At 35.5% G+C, this 23,017-nt stretch overlaps 1 protein-coding gene across 1 annotated transcript in view; it reads left to right on the top strand.

The window, feature by feature from the left end:
* CNTNAP2 (contactin associated protein like 2) overlaps positions 1–23,017 on the top strand; it is a 1,004,683-nt gene that overhangs the window by 302,177 nt on the left and 679,489 nt on the right. The window contains exon 2 of the mRNA XM_018075661.2: positions 15,488–15,598. Within this exon, the coding sequence (XP_017931150.2) occupies positions 15,488–15,598 (111 nt within the window). The remainder of the gene's footprint in view (positions 1–15,487; positions 15,599–23,017) is intronic.

Consider the following 23,017-nt stretch of genomic DNA (forward strand, 5'->3'; position numbering starts at 1 on the left):
TATCTTCTCATTAGGATAATGGATTTCAATAAAATGATATTCCATCATTCTCCATAAGGAATCAAAATGAAACTTTTTGGTTAACTGAAATCACTTAATCATTCATTTCATCTTCCTCCAATCTTGTTCATTCATTTGTAAGAGAAAATTAATTCTTCAGAAAATCAGTCTACTGTCCTGGCAAACTGGGTTGAGTATAAACGTTAACTTTGTAAATTAAATTAAGGGTGACTTAATGAAATTAATCCTGAAAATAAAGTGAACAGAAGCAATATGTATTTGATTTTATTGTTTTTTTTTAAATTCAGGAAGCTACTAATAGATACAAATTCAGGGGTTTTTTTAAATTTCAGGAGCATTTATTGAGGAAAACTGGAGGTTAATGACATAAATCAGTTTAACCTTTTTTATTGTTTTTAATTTGAATTTAATTTATACTGATTATTTCCTATTTGTTTTCAATATCTTTTCACTTTGTTTTTCTGTGAACTAAAGATCTTAATTATAGATTATTAGACATATCATTTATGGATTCAGAAGTGGAAGAGAAAAAATAAGCTTGAAAGGCACCACTTTATTTGACATATGATCTTATAAATTTTATTAGAGCAGATTTTCCTTATCCTGACTAGTTGTTCTTCATTCATAGTTGGATGGTGATCTTTATTTCACTACTTCTTACCCAGAATTATTCTGTGTAATCTACTAATCTTTAAAAGGACAAGGCACAGTGTCTTCAGTGAATTTGAGGTTTGATGGAAACTTTCAAATCCTGTTAGAGGTCCAAATATAAGCCAAATTATCGCTCTGTTTATGATGATTGACAACACACAATATGTTTAAAGTTTCCTGCACACTTTTGAATATGTAGATGTGAAGATAAATCATACTGCTTTGATCAGTGTGTGTTGTTGCTGCTGATGCATGTATGCCAGGAGTGGCAATTTAAAATGGTTGCTTGAGATGCAGAATAGTGTGTGAATTTGGGATAGTTATCATACTTACTATGAAAAGTTCACACTACAAGTTGTCACAGAAATTAATAGTGAATCCTCCAATTCAGCCATTGGTTTTGGCAAATGGTGTTGGATACTGAATTTGCAGCCCTAGCTCAAATTGAAAGAGTTGCTGTCTAAAAGCAGGCAAATTAAAAGATGTTCATAGTTTCCTGGTGCTGTCTTTCCTTTCCTGATAGAGGAGTTAGGCCGCTCTTCTGTTCTCATTAGAGGAGAACTGAGCTACGCTCAAATCTTGTCAGTGTTCTTTGTTTACTGAAAGAACAGCAAAATTGTGTTCACTTAGTATCTTTTCCCATATCTTTCATAGAGAAGGAACAATGTCTGAATAATAGAATTATTGAATGGTTTGGGTTGGAAGGGACCTTAATGATCATCTAGCTCCAGCCCCTCTGTCGTGGACAGGGACACCTTCCATTAGATCCACGTGTTTCATTTCAGTGGGACCTCAAGAGACTGTGTCAAGGACAGATGAAAGCTAGACCTTCACAGCTTTTTTCTGGGAGTGAATATTATACTGAGGATGGGGACTTAAAACTTGAAGCTTTTTACTTCATGTTTTAGCTATGTAGAATTCAACTTACAAATTAGGTTGGTCTTCTTTAATTCTCCTCAAATGGATCTGTAAAAACAAAAACCCGAAAACAAAACAAAAAACCCCAAACATTTACAGCTTTTATGTGTGAACTTGTGTGGTGTCTTTCACAAGCAATGCAGACAGCTCTCTGATATCTGATGAACAGTGTAGTGAGTTAACCCTGGCCAGCTGGGGAGAAAATAAGATGAAGATGGTTGTGGGTCAAGATAAAGACAAGGAGATCACTTGCTAATTACCTCATGGGCAAAACATTTTTGACTGGGGAAAATGAATTTATTTTACTACCAATTAAAATATGTGCAAAATAAATGCAAAATACCAAACCAAACAGTGTAAAACATCTCCCTGACTTCAACCCCTTTTTTTTTTCCCCAAGGCTTAACTTCACTCTTTCACTCCTGACTCCTTTAACTCCCCTTTGAGCAGCACAGGGGGGTGGGGAATGGGGGCTGTTGTTCTCCCTGCTACTCCTGGCATCTCACTCCATTCCCCTGCTCCAGCATGGGCTCTTCTTCATAGGCCACAGCTCTCTTGGGTAAAACCCATGTGCTCCAGTGAGGGCTCTCCAGAGGAATCTGGTGGCTGGAGCCCTTCCTGCCCCTCTTCCTGCTCTCCCCTTGGGGCTTGCAGAACCATTTCTCACCCTTTTCACCTCATCCTTCACATCTGGGCAGTGTTCTGCCGGTGTTTTTCTGGCCACAGAGGCAGCAGTCCCCTGCCAAGACCTGGGCAACTGCAGCTGGTACCACTCTAAAGTCCTACAGGTGCATTTGCCATATATATGTGTGTATACAGACTTTCAAATATATTTACAGGAGGCATTCTTCTCTTTGAACATAATAGGGGTTCATTATCCAGACAAAGGAAATAAACTGTAATGTTAGGAACTTAATATTCAAATATCTGATTCAAAATGAAGAGAATGGGTTATAATTGTTACACCTTCATTTTTCAGATATGCTAATTTAACTGTACTGTGTTCTTTGGATGACATGTTAAACATGTAGTAATAATAAGGTTTTACCAAGCATAATTATCAAGTACTCTTGGCCTTAAAAATGCCTCAGTTGTACCCGTGCATGATAATAAGGATACAATAATAGACAATGCTGTTGTCAATGCTATTTGCATTTGATAATTAGAAAAACCCAACAATTTATATTCAAAAATGCTATGTGAACAGCAGGACAAGCTGGACAGCTAAGGCTGTTGTAAAACATATTGGCTTGGATTTCCATAGAACATTAAAATAAAACAGGTTTGGAAATAACACTTCACCCATTGTAATGACACTTGATGGGGTTTTTTTGTTTAAAAAAAAAAGCAAAATAAAACCAAGCCCCTTTGGGATCATGTGAACCTACCTGGAATTGTAATAGCTAGTCTTCACAATGAAAGGGGATACTAGTCACTAACCCTATACTTGATTAGCCCTTTTAAATTTGTTTTGATCCACAATAAGTTCAGAACTGGCTTTCATACTTGGCATTTTTTTTCTCTTCTTTTTCTAACCAAAGCTTTCTTCTGCTTGTCCCAGTAATGCACCAGATGAGCATTAGTAAGATATAAGCTGTTTTACTACAGATGGCAAAAAGAAAGTGAATTTTACCTGGGGTAATGCAAAGGCTGGGTATAGGAGAAGTGCTGCACCATCTTTCCATTAATTCTTTTCAATCTTTGCTAGTATGACAGAACTGTTGAGATCTGAATCATCAACACTGATCAATACAGGCAGTCCATGTCGTTTGACTTGCACCTTATAGTCTGGTCAGAAATGATTTTTCATTTAAGTAGCTCTTTGGAAATGTTGATACAGTCTGAGTTTTTTGAACAGGACAACACCAACACACTTTTGCTTTAGAGAGTGGAGGGGTAGGGAAAGAAGAAAAAAATATTTAATCATGGTGTACTTGATAAACTTTAGGAATCTAAAACAGGTTCCTAAGGTGCATCTCTTGTGGTTTTCTTAGGGCAGAGAAGCTTATGAGAGAGAGCCTTTTCCCACAATAGTACTGCTTCAAGAGAGGAAACACAACTAGAAATTCTAAACTGAGCATGGATCTCAAAATATTTGGTCTTTCTATGTATCTTGTGTTTATCTCAATGTTTTATTTAACATCATGACTTGCTCAGGTATTCTGTGAAATATTAGTGGATCTTGTTGTGCCTTTTTGATTGGATGTCGTCCTATTAACACAAAATTTAGACACCACTATATAATGATTGCTTATCATATTTTTCTCCCTTATGTTACGTTCGAGCAAAATGATAAAAATCTTCATGCATGCTAGATTTGTAACTACTTTTTCCTCCTTAAAATTGAAAGAAAAAGTACCAAATAAGAAGCAGAACACATGGTAACTTGCTTTGTAAAATTCTAACTACAACTGAGTCCCACGTCATTCACTAATATTCCTTCTTTTTAAAAAAATCTGAGCTATTCTAAAATTTGAATATGTATTTTCCTGATAAATGCAGTGGTTTATGCATTTGAACTATACTTAAAGTTATCTGCTTGTGCAGTAGTTTGATATTACTTCTCATGCTAAAGATTAATAAAGGCTGACATAGGCTTTCCTTGCGTTGCAACTTCATTCCCTTTTAAAAAAGAACATAGAAGGACCTGCAACACTCCAAATCTGTATCTCCTCATAATAATTTTATATATATATATCTTGACCCACCCCTCCAAGATTTTATTGTCTCAACTGAATGTAGAACTAACATCTAGAGTTTGAGCACACCACGTTATCTGGAATTAAAAACTGATTGGCATCTCAAAAACGGAGATTGCACTTCTGACTAATTTCTCACTTTAGCTATCCTCAGTTAGAAAAGATTTGACCTATCATTCATACACATTTTTAAAAATGTTTGCAGTTTTCTTCTGATAAGATTAAATCACTTAGTTGAAATATTGACTTTACTCTGAAGTTTTACTCCTTCTATAAAACCAGGAATCCAAGCAGACTGGTGAGGAGTTTGCTTGTGATGTCAGTTGCCCTGCCCTGCCCTGCCCTGTGGCAGAAAAGGAGTCCTCTAAATACTTTACAGTTGTGAGTCAAACATTCTCATCTGTCTAACTTGTAAGTCTATTGTAAAGAAAAATGCTCTATTCATCTTCAGATATGCAAATTTATGCAAATATTTTTGTTTGTATTATAGAATTGTGATATCTTCTTTAGCCTCTAGGGAAAAAAGTAAGGATTCTATCTTTAATTATTAAATGCTAGGTACTTCAGTCCTTGGGGAATAAGAAATCCACAAAATGTGTGTTCTATGAAACTACTGTCCTGAACTGACTTGTACCTTGTGCTGTTGCTTCAGTATGCTTAAGGATGCTGAACACTTACTGGAATCAACTTGCAGATTTTTGTACTGGCATATGAAAATACTTGTTAGCCTGCTCTGATTTACATATGATTTTTTCAAGGTATTAGTGTAAGAGATTTGGGCCTCTAGTGCCAAAATTCACAACTGTGTTCCACAGTTGGTTTGAGTTTATGAGAGAATACTGTGTCTCACAGATTGGTTGTAGCACAGCTTGCTCTATGATACAGAGATAAGTTCAGAAATCTAAACTATGTTCACATTTTTATATTATCAAATGTTCTTCAAATTCTTTTGTTGTTGTTCCTTTCCTAGCCACAGTTCTGTTCATCAAAATTCACATGAGATTTTTGCCCTATAAAACCCCAAAAAGATATCACCATAATTTGGAAGCTTATCTTCTGGTTTTGGAAAATCAAATCAAGGCAAACATGATCTTAAACATGTGCCCCATATACCCTACATTAATGCAAGCACAAAAATATTTCTTTCGCCTGCAAAAATACCTTTTCAGGATGTTTCTTTGGTGCTTTTGTCAATGTATTATGATGATTTAATTTTTGTGGTCACTTGATACTTTGAGAAAGAGTGCTCTTTACCAAAAGAGTTTGCAAAATGCAATCAGAGCTAATCCTCCCATGCATCACTGAGAGGAATTGAAAAAGCATTCCTTTTATACTTAGTTGGAGGGGAAAATAAAGCTTTAAGTAGAAGAGGCAGGAAACACCTTATTTGTCTTTTCCTCTCAGGAAAAAAGTAGTCTGTCAGTATAATATGGTTAAATTCATAGATCACACTCCTTTTGGTTTTTGCTTCTGTCATCACTTCTAGCAGTAGGCAACTGATAAGCAGCTTCTGCTATAAATGACATATCTGTTTTCTCCAAAGGGGATATGAAGGTAAGCAACAATGCACAAACATGGAATTAATAATGCCTTTGAATAAAACCCTGAGTTTAAGCTTAAGTGATGTTTACTTTCTGCTGTGCAAATTAAGAAACGATGTTTTGCTGCTTTTTACATTCCCTATTAGTTTCTATTTTTTTTCTTATCTAACCAAATGTGGGATGTGCTTTCTTTGCTTCATAGCATTAAATATTTTGTCTGCCTGTTAGAAACAGTTTCCTCCCTAGCCATTATAGGGAAAGTGTAGATTTCTAGTATGGCCTTCAGACAGGAATCTGCAGCTTTTGCTCTGAATTAACTTTTTTATGAGACTTTTGTCAAGCATCTCAAACAATAGTAGGTAGGTAGATAACATCATGAGATAATAAAATATTTTGAACCTTCATTTTGTGAAACAGTTCAATATTCGTTCTACACACCAAGTTTAAAAGATCTCTTTTTTCTGTACCTATATTACATTGTTTTGAGAATTAACATTTGGGTTCGGTGGGTATGCTTTTATGTTGAAGTGTCCAGCAATTTTAAAGTCCCGCACTGGTTGTTTTGATATTGCTTAAGTTAGGTAAAACCTGGATTAACATCCCTAAACTCACAACAATTATGTTGATATAAAACTTGTAAAAGTAAAGAGACCATTAAAATAAGTAGCACCATGAGGAAAAAAATTACAGATTATGTTTTTGTTAAAGATAAAACTTAAATTTAGAGATGGAAACCTTCTAAAGAAATGATGAAAAATTAAGCTAACTGATAAAAATCTTCAGAAAACTATTTGTTATGCATTAGTGTTTTATCCCTAGGTCCTGAAAAACTAACAAAAAAACTCCCACAGAAACAAATAATCCCCCTCCCCAAAAGAACCTAAACAAAACCAACTCCTCCACCTAATAAACAAAAGATACTTGTTGATGTAAAGTTGACTGAGGAAGAACATAGGCTGGGTAATTTGCAAGTGTATTTTAATTTAAGTAAGACCTGACAAGAAAAATTGTGAAGAATTCCAGTATTCTTTTCCTTTATCATTGTGGGTTTCTCTGCTCTCTACTCTAAAATTTTGTGTCATGACTCCAGGCTTCTCCATACTTAGGTAAGTACCAGTCTGTGAAAAGTCATACCTACCTGTAAAGATACTGAAGATGGAGCTCAGTTTGCTGTAAAATCCTTCAAAATGCTCAGGTACTTTCAGCAGTGAAAAGGTGAAGTAGTATATTTGCGTGTCAGAAGGTTAAATACTGAAGAGGCACCTGAGGATTGGATATGCAAAAATATGGAAATATTCATGAGTTTTACTTTGCGTAGGATTGATAGTCTATTATTGCTTATGCACTAAGGACAGTTTAATGAAAGTCAGAAAACCAGACTGACTGACTTTTATTTGTTCCTGGTGCCATTGACCTGAGTAGTTGAGGTTTTTTCCAAATGAACAAAAAAGATGGCAGGTTTCTCCTACGATTCTGAGTTTCATAGCATGCAAAACACTTTACAAATGTGTTCATAGAAGACACACAGTAGCAAGGGTGGGAACATTTGTCAAGTTGTCAGTGGACTATGGGAGGTTCTGCAGACTCCAAAGTAAAGCAAAGGCAATAGATAAGATGTTGTTTTCAACTGATGCAAAATTTCCTCTGTCTACTCTCTTCTGATAAAAAAACCAAAACCAAACCACAAACAACAGTCAGCACCAGTTGCCTTAGTAACCTTACTTAGACACTACAAAAAGAATATATTTTTTAAATAATTTAAAATGGCATTCTACTAAACAATAAAATAAGCCACACATTTAATTGTGAGTTCCTTTCCAAATATAAAATACCGAAGAAAATATCTATTTTCATAAATGCAGAATTTAAATAATAACAATTTTCAGAAAAGTTGAATTACACAAGTTTTGGGTACAGTTTTCTATTTTTCCTTTGTAAAATGTTGAAATTTTGATAAATTTTAATTTCAAGAGGCTGCTTAATTAAAAAATAAATCCTAATGTCTCTGGGTAAATTGCAGATCACAGTAAGTAATGATGTTTATTTTAAACCTTTTCTCATTTTCAGTGGTTAAAGACAGAAGTACAGAGAGTACTGTGGATTACGTTGTATGTCACTTGATGATGGCAATGTATCCAGAAATGTTTGATAGTAGTCATATAGTACATTGCACATCTATGAAATTGTTTTTATGTTTTGTTCCAGGAGTACTTAAAAAAGTTTTATTAAAAATTCCTCAAGCTAAGAAAGTCTTCTTATTTATTAGTAATCTGGTTCTTGGATTGAATAGGACACTAATTTATAGAAGTCAAAACATGTAGCCATACCATGATCTTTCAGATTAATAAGTCATTGGCTACTCTAAAAACTGACCAAGAGGTATCAGAAATAAAGTTCAGGTAAGAACTTTAGGTTCAGGTAAAATTCAGGAAAATCTTGTAAGTATGGTCTGTCTCTGGGCATCCAAATGTACTTCTAGAAATGGCCCTGGTAATATATCCAGAGACAAATTCCTGAATCAGAACTGGAACAAAGAAACAGGCCTGTTCTCTGTTGTGAGCAAAGTAACTGCCATAAAATAACATTTACTAAGGCTTGCTCTTTTCCTTATAGAGATCTAGAGAAAGGCTTGAAATAAACCTCAAAACAAGTAATTTTAACCACTAAGCATTGTGTGAAGACCGCCTTGAAGGAGGAGCAAAACTAGCTGCTACATTTTGAGCAACACTGTATTATGGTAGGCAACTTGAAGCGGAATATGAAACATCCCAGGAGATCAATATGAGCCACTCTATTCTTTAAGATTACAGCTGAGATCTAGGGATACAGAAAATCTTCAGTGACACTTGGGCTTGTTTGCCTGTGAAGCTGAATGTGAACTTGGCTCTCTAGCAGTCTGTCAAGACTGTCCTGTGAAATGTCAGTCATGTGGGGAAGGAGCAGACTTCTGCAATATGGAGAAGAGGTGGGACAGAAGAGGGTGAAAAATCAAGCTTCTACTCTACCAATCACCATCCCTATCTAGTAGATAAAGCCATCCGAGGAACATGCTGAGGAGTACAGTCAGATTTTTATCTTGAGAGGGAAAAGGAAGTAGCATTATATGGTGGATTTTCTTTAAACTGTCTTCCAAGCCAAGAAAAAGACAATAGAATATGCATAAGGCAAAAGGTTGGTTGGTTGACCACCTCAAGTGTAAAAAGAAGGCTTGTACATTTGGCTGATACTTCCTTGCCAGGTGTATTTCCTTTCCCCATAAGAGAAGAAGGTCTTTGATAAACTTCTCACTGATTCCTTGCTGACATAAGAATCTGGAACATAAGCTATATCCTCCCTGGATTTTTCCAGCCATTGCCCTGAGTGTTGTTTTCATTAGTGGCCCTTCTGGGGACTTAGGAAAGGACATCTCCAGCAGTGTTCCTGTCATTCATGATCTGAAGTTCGGATAGAGGTGTATCCTACTGAGCAACAGGCTTGTGGCACAGGGCCAAGGTTGCATTTCTTGTCATTGAAATTAACCTGTGACAGGCCGTCCTCAATAACACCTGCTTCGAAGTTCGATTTTTAAAGGGGTTTTTATTGACAATGAGCTGCTTTGAGGTATCTCCCACTTTTTGCTTAGCATCATTTTAACAGTTCATTTGAAACACTGTGTGAAATGTTCTAGCAACTTATGCTTATTTATTCCTACTCTTTGGGGGGACACAGTCTTGTGAATTAAACTTGATGGATTCTAGCATTCATTTCGGATTATAAAACCCACCTATGCAATATGAAAAGTAAGGCTGTCTCAGCATACTAAAACACTGTAATTCAAACCAGCCACATTAATATTCCTGTTGGTTGTCATTGGAGATATGCCAATTCCCATATGTATTTATCCACATTCTAGAGTGCCCTTGCAATCTCATGACTGCTTTTCAGAAGTGCTTGGTGGCTTATTCTTTCTCCTCAGCACGCTACAGAGAAATTACATATTCAATTTGAGGAGACAAATGTGTTTAGGATAACTAACATTTAGCACACAGTACAAATTAAACCCAGATGATATGATTGTATCCCTTGCTCCCCAACATTTATATTAGAATTCATATTTAAAACAGGAGTCTTTTGCATTACAAGTAAAGATTAAAATAGCTTTTAACTTTTTTCCCCCATACTTGATAGGCATTCTTGTATAATTAATGAGTTGGATATACTGTTAATAGTTAAGTTTTAGTGGTTTGTATTTTAAATATATTTAAAACATATTTAAATATGTATAGTGTAAAAGAGAAATGGTTAAGACTTTTTGTTACAAAGCCAGGGCTTTCTATAATTCTTGTCTAAGATATTTTTTCAATGCTACTACAGTTTGACTCATCTGTTTCATATTCTGCTAGCAATTCATTGCGGCTACCTTGGAATCAGAACACAATATTGATATTGCAGTCATTTGCCCTTTTGACTCTAATTTGATCAACTTTCAAGTTCTTAATTTCTGACATACACATATGGAGCTTTATTTTAGTAAAGTTGTTATTGTTGGCACGTTTACATCTTAGAACCATCCTCACAAAATTATTATCCTAGATTATCATTCCGTATGAAATCTTGACTGAAGATTTTAAAGCAGGTGGGGTGAGTTTGTGGATTTGAGGCTTGGGTTTTTTTAGAGTTATATTGCTCAGTGCATGCTGGACCAAAATGATGTAAAAGCCTTTGTTATTCAAATGCTTACTTAATAAGTCATGATCACTTATATGTGATGAAATCTATCAGTATCCAAGTATTTTTCTTTTTTAGGACCACTGTTGCACAGGTCTCTTTTTACTTTGCTGACAGAATCTTTGCAAGAGCTTCTGAGAGATCCTCTGATGTAGCTTCAAATTATTAATAAAAACCACCTGTGACTATAAATGTATAATGTTTCCATTTCTTAATATTTTTAGATATATAGTTGTTTATGTGCATTCAAACCTACTGCTAGATACAAGTGCAGATTGTCTTTTTCATCTACTCAGACTGCTTTGATAAGAGATGTCAGCAGCTTTACAGGTGACCTGTTTATTGATCAGGATGCTAGGGATTTGAACAGACTTCTGTGCAGTGAAGCATCGAGATTTTTTACTCTGCTTTACCCATCAAAAATCACTGAAATTGCTGGTATAGTGAGGATTAAGCTTTAACAACCTATGGGGTTAAAAAGAGAGTTTGTGTGTATATGGTCTGCTTTGTGCTACAATCAACATCTGTCCTTTCAAAAATCATGGTCTCTATTCCCCAAATAGTTCATGGACTAACTAAGTGGGAATTAAAGCAATTGCAGGCAAAGTAGGAGACAGCCCGTTTTTAGTTTATCCAGATGGTTAGACTATAAAAATAAGCTATAAATAGATTGTAAAACAGGAAAGGGCACATATCCCTTTCCTGGTTTGGTTGAGCGTGAACACCAGAAATATGAGAGGCTGCACTTGAAAGGACAAGAGATCCATCTCACTTGCTACCTGGTTTCCAACAGCTGGGTACCTGAGAAAACATGTAAGAACAGAGCAAGCCACAGCACTCTTTTGCTTCAATGATCATTAAGTCTTGAGGAGTTAACAGATTGTGGATTGCAGATGTTTTGCGTTTGTATTTAATGACATTAGGTGACCTTCCTTCCATTGGTCTAATTACTTGTATCTCAAGGAAACTTGTTTCTGTTGGACATATGTTGTTATTTCCCTCTCAATAGGGAAGTCAGAGTAGCAAATTTTGTCATACCTATGACAAAGCTAGCAGCTCCTTTGATCTAAACAGAATAGGGTGGAGGGGAATTGTCTTTTTGCTTCAAAAAGTTAACATTTAAATGGACTTCAGCTGGCGGGGATGTTAATATATCACTGAGAAAAATGGTATAGAGGAGAGTTTATTTCTTTGCTGCTACGATGCTGACAGGAAAGTGTGCTCTGTAATTGATTAACAGGGCACAGTGCATTGACTTATATGGGAAAGCTATTACATCTCAGTAACAGGAAGGTATATATGATTCTGGTTTCAGTAAGTAAAAAATTGGATTCCACAGGAAATAACTAAAACTGCTGAAAGAACCAAAGGTTCCCAAGGATTTTTTTTCTCTTAAATCTGTAGCATAACAGTATTTCATATTCTGAAGGAAGTTTAAAGAGTGCAATATATTTAGTGCAGCTTTTATATAGGGCTAGAAATATTAGCTTATGTAAGCAGTCTTCTAACTTTTGTTCTGTTGCACCTAAAGTCATGAGTTATTAAAGAGATGTAATATCTCTTTTAAGTCTATTCATTTGAAATATAATCCTTCCCTATAATTTTTACACATTTATGGTGGATTTCCTATATTTTTGAAACCTAAATGAGCAGGCAAGATTGGGAGGTTTACTGTTTTTAAAAACTGAGAAAGTGGGGATGGGGTTTGTGGTGTTTTTTTTTGGTTGGTTGGTTGGTTGGTTGGTTTGTTGATTTTTTTTTCAAACTTATTAGTTGATGTCCCAAACAGGCATAGGAAAGGAGTACAGTTCTAAACAGTAGTGAAGGAAAACTATATCAATTATGTTTTGTTTTTTTCTAACTCCCACCCCAATATTGTTGATCCCAACCAAATTAAGAAATCAGACGGTTCAGATTTAATACTGCAAAAGCACATGTACACCATGTTAAATGTATTCACAACTGTCTGCAAAAATTGTGACCACAGTGGCAAATACAGAGTGATACTCCCTGTGGGATTTATATATATATATAAAAATATATATATTTAATATATAAATATAATTTAATATATATAAATAAATAATTTAATTATATATAAATGTATATTTATATATAACATATATATTTAATTATATATAAATTATATATAAATATATAATTATATATACATATTTAACTAAGTAAAGCTTCTCTGCTGTATTTTTTTGAATCCAAGAGTATGAGTTAGTGCAAGGTAGGCCATACAGGGGAATGATGATTTAGAAACTAGTACTCTTTCCAAAAATGTTTTTCCATATTTCTTTTACGTGTCTTCAATAGTAACACCAATATAAAAGCTGTCAAATTAAAATTCAGTAGCTACTGGACTCAGTAAAAGATTAGAAGTTCTGATGAGCTTCCACTATTTGAAGAGGTTTCTTTCAGCTGTCTTGTTTTTCCTGAGCACATTGCCTAAAATCCGTCTTTATTTTTGTTGCAGATATTGTATGAACATTTTAAAAAACTTTAAAAAAGTTTACTTGTTATGATTTATGATAGCTCTTTTATTTCTTTATTTTCTTTTATACTCTTATTTTTATTTTCTTTTATTTTCTAGAATATAGTGAGCAATAGCTTCCCGTTCTATTAAGTTACAAATTAAATTGCATAAATAGCGTCCAGTTTTTATATCCAAGTCTTTTTAATATTTTTCCATGAAGATGTAGACTTTTCCCCTCACCCCAGTTTGAAGCTATGGGTGGCAGAAAATTGTATAAACCGAACAATTTTGTTTAAAAAAATATACTGAAAAACCCCTAGGAAACTGAACAAAGCTACACGTTCAACCTTAGCTCTCATTACTGATGAGAATATGTTTTTTCCTTTAAATATCGTGCAATAAAAGCACAGGAAAATGTTACAAAGAGATTTTGTTGGGTATTTTTAAAATCTTCTGATTATATGTTGTTTTGCTTACAAATGTTTCATTCCATTTTTACCTAGACAATAGGACTAGCTATAAATGCCTTTAAGTCTCAAGCTAGGTGGCACTAAGTGACATGACAGCACAAGAAGTTTGCTGTCAGTTTTTAAGCTGAAAACATATTTTTATGAATTACAGAAAATAGACTGCAGATAAAGAAATACTTGAGAAAAACTTTGTCAAATAGTTCTGTATTTCTGTGATTATGATGTCAAGGACAAAAATTGGCAATTAGGGCAATCTGCTGCTCACTTCTATTCTTAAGCTCTTACTTTTTACTACTTTGACTGAAATAACAGCAACCTGGCACCCAGGATCTTAAAACGTAGGCTTTTGCTCCCATATCCCTGCTCCTAGGGAGAGGTGTGTGCAACCCTGGGGTGTTGCTTGAGTGGTGTGATGTGAGAAACACCTGGCTGCAGGCTTCTGACCAGATGTGCTGTCTGGCCACAGCCAAAGTAGAGGGAGAAGGGATTTGATCTTTCTGGTTTGTGGTATAAACAACAGTGTTTGAAACCATTTATCTAACCTTGTCAAACTTCCATCATTAAATAGTGTGGTAGTGAACTTAAAAGTCTCTGGAATTGTCCTTTAATTCAATGCAGAGTAGATGCCCTTTACTCATGCTTGTGCTTGTATAAATTCTACTTTTCCCCTTAACGTTTTTTACTTCAGAGGTTTGTAAAAGAAACTTATTTATTTTGTTAAATGTCAAAGTACTGACTCCTGAATTAATGTTCTTCTGCATTTATGGTCTTCAGTTTCTGTTGCTGCGAAAGTAATTTTATTTTTTATTACATGAGACCGCACGTTTTAAGTGAATGTCATTGTAAATTACTTGATTAACTCACATCCCTTTTTTCCTCATAAAGTTCTTCTTTAGAAGGTATGATTATTTTGACCTTCACATGATCCAGTCCAGCCAAATCACCGGTTTGTTATTGTTCCAAAACTGTGTGTTGTGGCTGATCACTAAATATGCTCCTTATGTGTATTTAGACCTGTGATGGTCTAGACCACCTAACACTTTCTAGATACATAAATTGAGGGTGTTTCCACTTGCAGTAGAGCTTGTGCTGCAATGTATGTGTTTAAAAAGATTAGTCAAGCTTACTGGTGTAGGCTAGGGCTTTTTTAGTTGTACCTGTAAAGTAAATGAGTAATTTAAGCTACATATTTCTCCCATCTGTTGAAATGCCTTACAAAAACTAGAACAAAGGATAGTACATTAACTATTTGAAAAATCCAAACCCATAGCTCTACATTCTAATTTATATCATACAACAACAGGAGATTTTTTTTAAAACATTTTTCTTCATTAGAAAACCAAAGACTGATTTTGGTTTTTTACATCTTACATGCTAATACCAAGTTAATCTTCTTTATAACTGAGTAAAATGGAAGCAAAATGTTCAAATGCATTATAGAGATTAGTTAGTATAGTTTTTTTTTCCGTGAATCTGTTGTATGTGATAATTCATAGGGATTCATTAGTGTCCCCTAATTTATTTATTTATTTTTTAAATTTCAATTTTTCAGCACTTCTATTATATAAATGAAAATTTGTATCTTATCTACTTCTTACAAAGCTTTCATGATAATTCTTTTCTTTAACACTAGATTATGTCACCAAAAACATTCCAGGTATATCAGGGCAGGTTTTTTTTGTGGTTCAGCTGTTACATCCCTAAGGAGAGTGGTGGCCCATGGTTAGGCTTTACCATTATCTAATTTTGTCCTTTGTTGAAGTCCTTTTTTTTTTCCTCATGTCAAGTTGTGGGTATGATTTCTTGTGGGTTTTGAGGTGGGTTTTTGTTTGGTTTGTTGGTTGCAGAGCTGGGATGTAGCTAAATGCATTCCACATGCCACACGTGAAAAATAACAAGGTTGTGTTACCACCCAAAAAAATAAATAAAGAGCACATTGTGACTTAATATGTATGAATAATTAAGAGCATAAAGTGAATATGTTTTCTTGTGTTTCAGAAAAGTGCGATGAACCTCTGGTCTCAGCATTACCCCATTCCTCCTTCAGCAGTTCATCATCTATGACAAGCAGCTATGTGCCGGGTTATGCCAAGTTAAACAAGAGAGGAGGTAAGGGACTCTCTCAACATAATGTTCAGATATTTCAAAAAATGATGAATGATATTTTTAATACCAAAATGCTTTTTATGTGGAATACTACTGCTTACTTTTGTTTTAACAGTTTTAGCTGTCTCACAGGCTGTGAACAGAATGAATTTCTGTTTTGTTGTATGGGACAGTAATTGCATTCCATTACACTGCAGGGAGAAGTACACTACTTCCCAGCCTCCCCTCAGTACCTGGGAAGATCATGGAACAGATCCTCCTAGAAGCCGTGCTAAGGCACATGGAGGACAGGGAGGTGGTTTGGGACAACCAGCACAGCTTCACCAAGGGCAAATCCTCCCTTACCAACCTAATGGCCTTCTATGATGGAGTGACTACACCAGTGGAAAAGGGAAGGGTTATAGGTGTCATTTATTTAGACTTCTGTAAAGCCTTTTACATGGTCCCCCACCACATCATTTTCTCTCAATAAGAAAGATATGTATTTGATAGGTGGACTATTCAGTTGATAAAGAATTGGCTTGATGATCACATCCAGAGAGCAGTGGTCAACAGTTTGATGTCTGGATGGCAGATCAGTGACAAGTGGTGTCCCACAGGTGTCTACATTGGGATCAGTACTGTTTCATATTTCCATCAATGACATAGACAGTGGGATTAAGTGCACCCTCAGCAAATTTCCTGACAACATCAACCTGAGTGGTGTGGTTGTGGATGTGACAACATCAACCTGAGTAATGTACCTGAGGGAAGGGATGCCATTCAGAGGGACCTGGACAGGTTCAAGAAATGAGTGCGTGTGAACTTTATGAGCTTCAACAAAGCCACGTGCAAGGTGCTGCACCTGGATCAGTGCAAAACCTGGTATCAATACAGGTGGGGGGATGAAAGGGTTGAGAGCAGCCTTGGAGAGAAGGACTTTGAGTTTACTGGTGGATGAAATATTGGATATGGGCTGACAACGTGTGCTTTCAACCCAGAATACCAGTGTATCTTGGACTGCATCAAAAGAAACATGGCCAGCAGATCAAGGGAGGTGATTCTACCTCCCTTCTCCACTCTTGTGAGAAACCACCTAGATTTCTGTGTCCAGCTTTGGAATCCTCAGTTCAGGAAAGATATGTACCTGTGAGACCTTTCAAGGTTCTTTTCCTTAATATCATTATTCTATGATTCTCTGTCAATGATAACTTTGGATCTGCTGCAAGTTAATGGGGTGAGGGGAGCTGCACAATTATGGGGGTCAAGCTGTAAACATGGTAAACCCTGGTGCAGGTGGTGTCACGGCCACTGAGGCACCATCCCCTGTCCACAAGTAGGGTTAGTAGTGGTGGTACCACAAGGCAGGTTCTGCCAGTTGTCTCAAGATTATCACACACAAATGGATAAGCTGGGTCTGATGTCAAGCCAGGAAGCAAAATCTGTAAGTGGGGAAGAACATGAGATGGGTCCGGGTGTGGATATTCCTATGATGTGGCCCAGGCTCACAGGCAAGGTTAGTGGGTTCTCTACTGGGATGGGCAATTATGGCCTGTTGGTACTCTCAGGGTCCTGACATCGATCTTGGTTTATTGGTTCACAGCTTCTCTGTATATTTGTGGTTTACATGTGTAGAATTCCTGTTCTTTGATCTCTTTATCATTGTCTTTTTTTTTTCTCTCTAAAATTAGTGTTAGCCAAGTCCCAAAGCTACTTTCTTTTCATGAGCAGTAATTGACCTAGTGAGGTGCTTATAGCCCTGCTTCCTCTGGTGCCACCCTGTGTTTGTACTTTCAATACCTCTGCTATCACCCTATCATTGTAGTCTTCTGCACTACATTTTTATTCTACAGTAATAGTTCATTCTCTGCAGAATAGCTACTTTAGGTACAGACATATATAAAAATTGTTATAACAATAGTCACTAGCCCATGCAATCACACAGCCTAAGTTAAAAGTAAAATAGACTAGACTGTGTTACCTGGCTGTTAGAGCATTGTTACTGTAACTAAGCAAGCTAAGCAGAAGCCAAAGACTAACTTAGAGAAAATATGACTGACAAGCTCTAGTCCTGCAGCCTTGCAGATCTGATTCAAAGCCTATTGCCTGATGGGAGCAGTGGCAGTTTCTTTGGTTTTAGGCCTGGAGACTAGTAGATAACATGATTTGTTGCTCCTGAATGAGAATAGATGCTGCTTTATGCTGGTTACAGGCTTTTACTACAGCGTTCCCTGTATTTTGTTCCATGCTTGTTGTAGTATGTCTGAACATGTGTTTTAATAGGCTGTTGGGTCCCTTAATTTCTGTGTTCAACTGTTCATTGTCCAGATAAAAGAAGTTAGGGGGCGCTTCAATTCTAAAACACTGTTCATCATTTGGGTTGAATTCTGTTGTGTGACCATAGTTATGTTCTTTTCTGTTCTAATCCCTGTCCTAAAATAATAAAAGTTATTAAAATCACTTTAATAAAATACAGTTTTGTGTCAGCTTGGTGGGGAGGATCTTCACTTTGCTTTTAGATTAGTATTTCTTGTTTTAATTTACTAGACTACTTATTCTAATCTAAGTGAAAAGCAAATCAGACATTTGGAATTTAATTATTCCCTTTAATTATGTTTAACCTCCCCTTTCTTACCCTAATAATCACTATAGTGCAGTTTCTTTTAATGATGTTTCTTTAGCAATATGGATCAGTGCCATCATTAATCAAACATTTGCTTAATTTTCTCTATCAAAAGGTCACTTGAAATTTACTTGCATCTCTTTGTCAAATAGTAGTTGCATCTCTGTTTAAATAGCAACTTCTGTACATTGTTGTCCATCTCTTAATACCTATGATCCTAGCATACATACTTTTCAAAACTGAAACTTCTTTATGTACATTAACAAATATTGTTTTCCTAGTTCTAGTGCCAGTAAAAGTATTGCAGGAGGGTGTTTAACACAGAAACTTGGCCATCTCTGTGTTTATGCTTCTGCTTCTAGAAGTGATGGAAAATAGCTCCGTTTTAATAGTGAGCTGTTTTATAACTTCATGGAATTACAGATATTGCTAATCAAACCAGTAATAAGGGAATCAATTTTTTTTCTCTCTCCAAGGAGTCATTATCAGCTAATAGATTCCCAAATCAAATATGCTATTTAAATCACACTGTGCTCAAGTCATTAAATGGAAAAAACTCCCCCTCCTCTAGCCCCAGACCCTTTAAATTAAAGAAATGTGCACTTGAAAATTCTAGTCTCAAACCCAATTATTTTTGTCATTTTCATGGCACTTCACTCTAGACTGGCAAAACAGTTTATCAGAATGGATAGTATATTTTATTCCATTGATTAAGACACTGATTTACTGCACAACCACATCATGTTATTAAGAAGGGTGGAGATGTAACTCTAGTTCTGGTTCAGTTTCCTGCTATAAATGTTACAATTGGAAGGATGCACATCAAAGAGTTTAGTATTTTCGCAGTTTTTAGGAGGCTTCAAAAGTAGGAACATTCATGAATTTATTTCTAATGTTTGATATCACGTTATTTACAAATTCTATAACTAGTGATCTAAGCAAACAGAATTAAATCCACTTGGAATGGCATTGATCCAGAAGCCTCCAAGTTGTATATGTAGGGTGGGTTTTGTCAGTTTGTGAGAATATTTTACATTTTCCACATCTGTCTACTCAGACTCTCATAAGCCTTAAATGACTTATGGATTAGTATTATACTTATTTAAAAGAAAATGCAGGTTTGACGGACAGAGACTTGATTAGAAAAGTTAACCTCTCCAAATCACTTTACTTGGTAGTTAGTATTCTTCTGTGTTGTCCCTTGTTCCTATAAGGAGAAGTATCCTGATCTTTTTTTTTTTTTTTTTTTTTTTTGTGAGGGTAGAGGTTATTTTTCATTATAGGAAAAATTGCTGATTGTAGAAACAAATATTCAGTGGTTACCTGCAGGTCTTTAGTCTCTTGTAAATTCATGCCAATACATATTAAAATGTGAAGGCACAGTTTCTATGTCAGTGAGTAAGAGTCTTTGATTTATATAGTAGTTGCAACTATGAATCTGTGTTTCCATAATTACAGAGAACCAAAGGCCTGGGGGTACAATGCAGGTTCTGCATTTTACACTGCTCTCTCATTCATGGATCCCCAAAGCCTGGGTTGCTTTCCTTCTTCTGCTTTCCTGGGCACTTTCAATTATAGCAGCTGTGAAAAGGAAACAAAATGCTTTCATTTTATAATCAGGGAAAGAAGTAGGAAACAGGGAGACCCCAGAAACTGTAGACTGTTTTGTTGTTTCTCTTTGTGAGACAAGGAAGGTGGTTCCTTTCCTGTTCTAGTACTCATCAACAGGTTTAACTAGAGTTAGTGTTGGGTGAAGCAATTGCTGCTATTCCAATCAGACCTGCAAAGAAAGGGGGGTGAAGATCCTTTGAAGCTTCCTGTGTGGCAAAACTTCTGTGGAGACTGGAATGATGCAATGAATTTCATAGTAAAAGTAGGTTTGGGGAAGGTAGAGTGTGGTGACTCCTGAATTCTGTTAAAGGTTTGTAGGCAAAGGTTTGGACTTAAAAAGCTAAACAGTGCTGAATTAGCAACTGTTCAGACAAAGCTGGTTGCAGCCAGTTTTTATCAAACTATCCTTTTGGTAGTGAGATAATATTTCAGTTTAAACAACTAAGTCTTAGTGCTATACTATACTATAGTATTTATCATATTTTTATTTTAATTTAAAAAATAATTTGTGTGTTGTTCGGTGCCAGTATAAGAAAGGTACAGATTATTTTTAAATGTCTGTAACTTATATTAGAAAACAAAGGACCACAGAAGAGGAGAAACATATATTTCTCTTTTTTGCTCCTGTCACTGTCACTTTTACCTATATATATGCAAACATTATAAAATTGTTGAGTCCTGTAAAATCCTAAAAGTTTTTATTTTCAACGGACTTCTAAAAAAAAATTTTTGAATTTTTTGTCAATTATCAACTTACATTCTTCATCTATGTAAGCCAAACATTTCTAAGGGTGTTAAATGATCCAGTGTAATATTTGGAGAATTTGGGGATGGATTTTCCTTGAAAAAAAAATTACTTTTCAAAATGTCGGACACAGGAGTCATCCACATTGGCATATATAATATATGCCATTAAGTCATTGACACTATAGATTTTAACTGAAATCTAGTTAGTAGACTAGCTAAAAATATTTTAGTTCCTTCCATTTTCATCATACATAATCTGCAAAAGTAGTCCATATTGCTGCCACCTTACTAAAGAAATTGGCATCAGAGAAAAGGAGAGTTTTGAATTAGTTCATTCTACAGCTTTTTAAAATCCATCCTTAGTAGCTTTTTCATATGTGATGTCAAGGTTATAAGGTCTGCCATTACATCTTATGACCTGCCATCAATTGAATCAGTGGACTGCATCACATCATGAGAAGGATTCTTAGCACACATTTGATATAGTGCATTATCAATCTTCCTTTTAATGGTTCCCAAGGTATTGAACCTTACACTTCTCACTAGTACAAGAATTAATGCCGCCCATCATCCACCTCATACTATTTTAATTTAGGGAAGAAATTCTACATTATTTCAACATAATGTAATGTTATATAATATAATTGGAAGCTGCTTGAAACTGAGCAGAGTCTCAGAACTTTAGAAATAATCCCAGCAGACAGTGAAAGTATGAAGGTCATAATGAGTTTTCGGATATATGGAAATTATCTTTGCACAGTGGAATAAAAAAGAGAAAATTTGGTACCCAGGGGTTCTGTTTCAAGTCCAGTATTAGTGGAGAATCTGATGCTGCCAACAAAATTGATAATGCAATATAAAAGTTTCTGTAGGGCAGTTGATGTTCAAAAAACACTCCTTTTAGCACCGCTGTGTAACTCCTATTTAGGCTTTCATGTTACCTTTTAATCAGCGTGCTGACCTTGGCCTGTTATCAGAATTATTAATGTGACTATAAAACAAGCATCAGAAAATTTAAGTGTAGGCATAGGTGTAATTGAGACAGGGTTGGTGGTTTTTTTTTTTCCCCTCAGTGGAGTTTTAAATTCTGCCTCCTGTGTGGAAGATGCAACAACTTATCTATAATGGGATATGATTCTTTTATTCCCCAAATCATTCCCAGTAAGTCAATCAGATTGTTCTGCAATGACTCTACCAATACAAAAAAAACATGTTGCCTTTGAACAATTCTAGGGACACCTAGCCTAGGCTCTTTTTAGCATTGCTATTAAAAACTCCAATACCATCACTAATATCACTACTTCTCCAATTATTTATTACTGTTCAATAGTGGAGTATGAGAAGGATTTTATGTAGTTTTCATTTTGAGAAAGTGAATGTGAATGGGATGGTTAGAATCAGCCTGGGTTGTCTGAGCTGTCTGGGTTTGTCCCTTTACAGGACTTACCAGGAATTTAGTTTGGGTATGAATCTCAAAGAAGGAGATGCTACCTCTGAACTAACACCGTCCAAATAGGGGCAGTATGGAGCTATCATGCAGTAGTTAGCACACTATCTATAGATCATCACCTCAAATACTTGTGTTGACAAGAGATGCCTCTGAGAAAACTAATACCCACAAACAACATAACCCATTATATTTTGATTAAAATCCTCTCAGAAAAAAGTTATTATGGAGCTGTCAGTGGTTTGTAAATTCACTGCCCAGCTTACCATATGTTGTCTTTTCTAAGTGGGAAAGCACATGGAAGTAATGGATAGAGTAGAACAGTACCAACCACAAGAAAGAGTAGTATCATCCACTTAACTTCTGAATGTCTATAAGAGAGCTCTTGCTGAGTAAAAATTTATAAATCCTTAAAATATGGTTGCCTTTAATAAGTAAATAAAAATCAGTTCTCTATCTGTAAATTTGTGCTTTGGATAAACACACATTCTACAGTCCAATACAGTATATTTCTTAAAACCTTCTCATGAACATTATAGATCAAATTCAGTTTCTAGATCAATATATAGGGCAGTAGGAAAAAAAATTTGTTGCAAGAAGATAGTGAATTTTGTGCAGGGGTAGGAAAAAGAAACATCAAAAAGAGGATAGAAAAGTGCCAGTGTACATCCAGGACAGACAGATACATTGAAAAAATAACTTTAAAAAAGAAGAACATCACCCTTTTTCATTCCAAACACAGTCTAAGAAACAAAGTCAGTAGAAAGTGGAACTCAAGTAATTGCATTGAAAAAAAAGTATTATTAGCTTATGTTAATTTACCATAGCCCAACAGATACAGAAAGCATGTTTTTTCCAGTTCATAACTAATTTGTTAATCAAAGTGTTCAGAATACCTAATTGGATTATTCAATACATATGTAGATGGAGAGGGAGGAAAGAAAAAATAATACTGAGCTCTAAAACTTTGTGATTTTTTTTCCCTACAGCAATTGTTTTCAGAGGCAGCAGTTTC

This window comes from Manacus vitellinus, unplaced genomic scaffold, assembly GCF_001715985.3.
Source record: "Manacus vitellinus isolate BGI_N305 unplaced genomic scaffold, ASM171598v3 scaffold_3_pilon, whole genome shotgun sequence".
Taxonomy (NCBI): domain Eukaryota; kingdom Metazoa; phylum Chordata; class Aves; order Passeriformes; family Pipridae; genus Manacus; species Manacus vitellinus.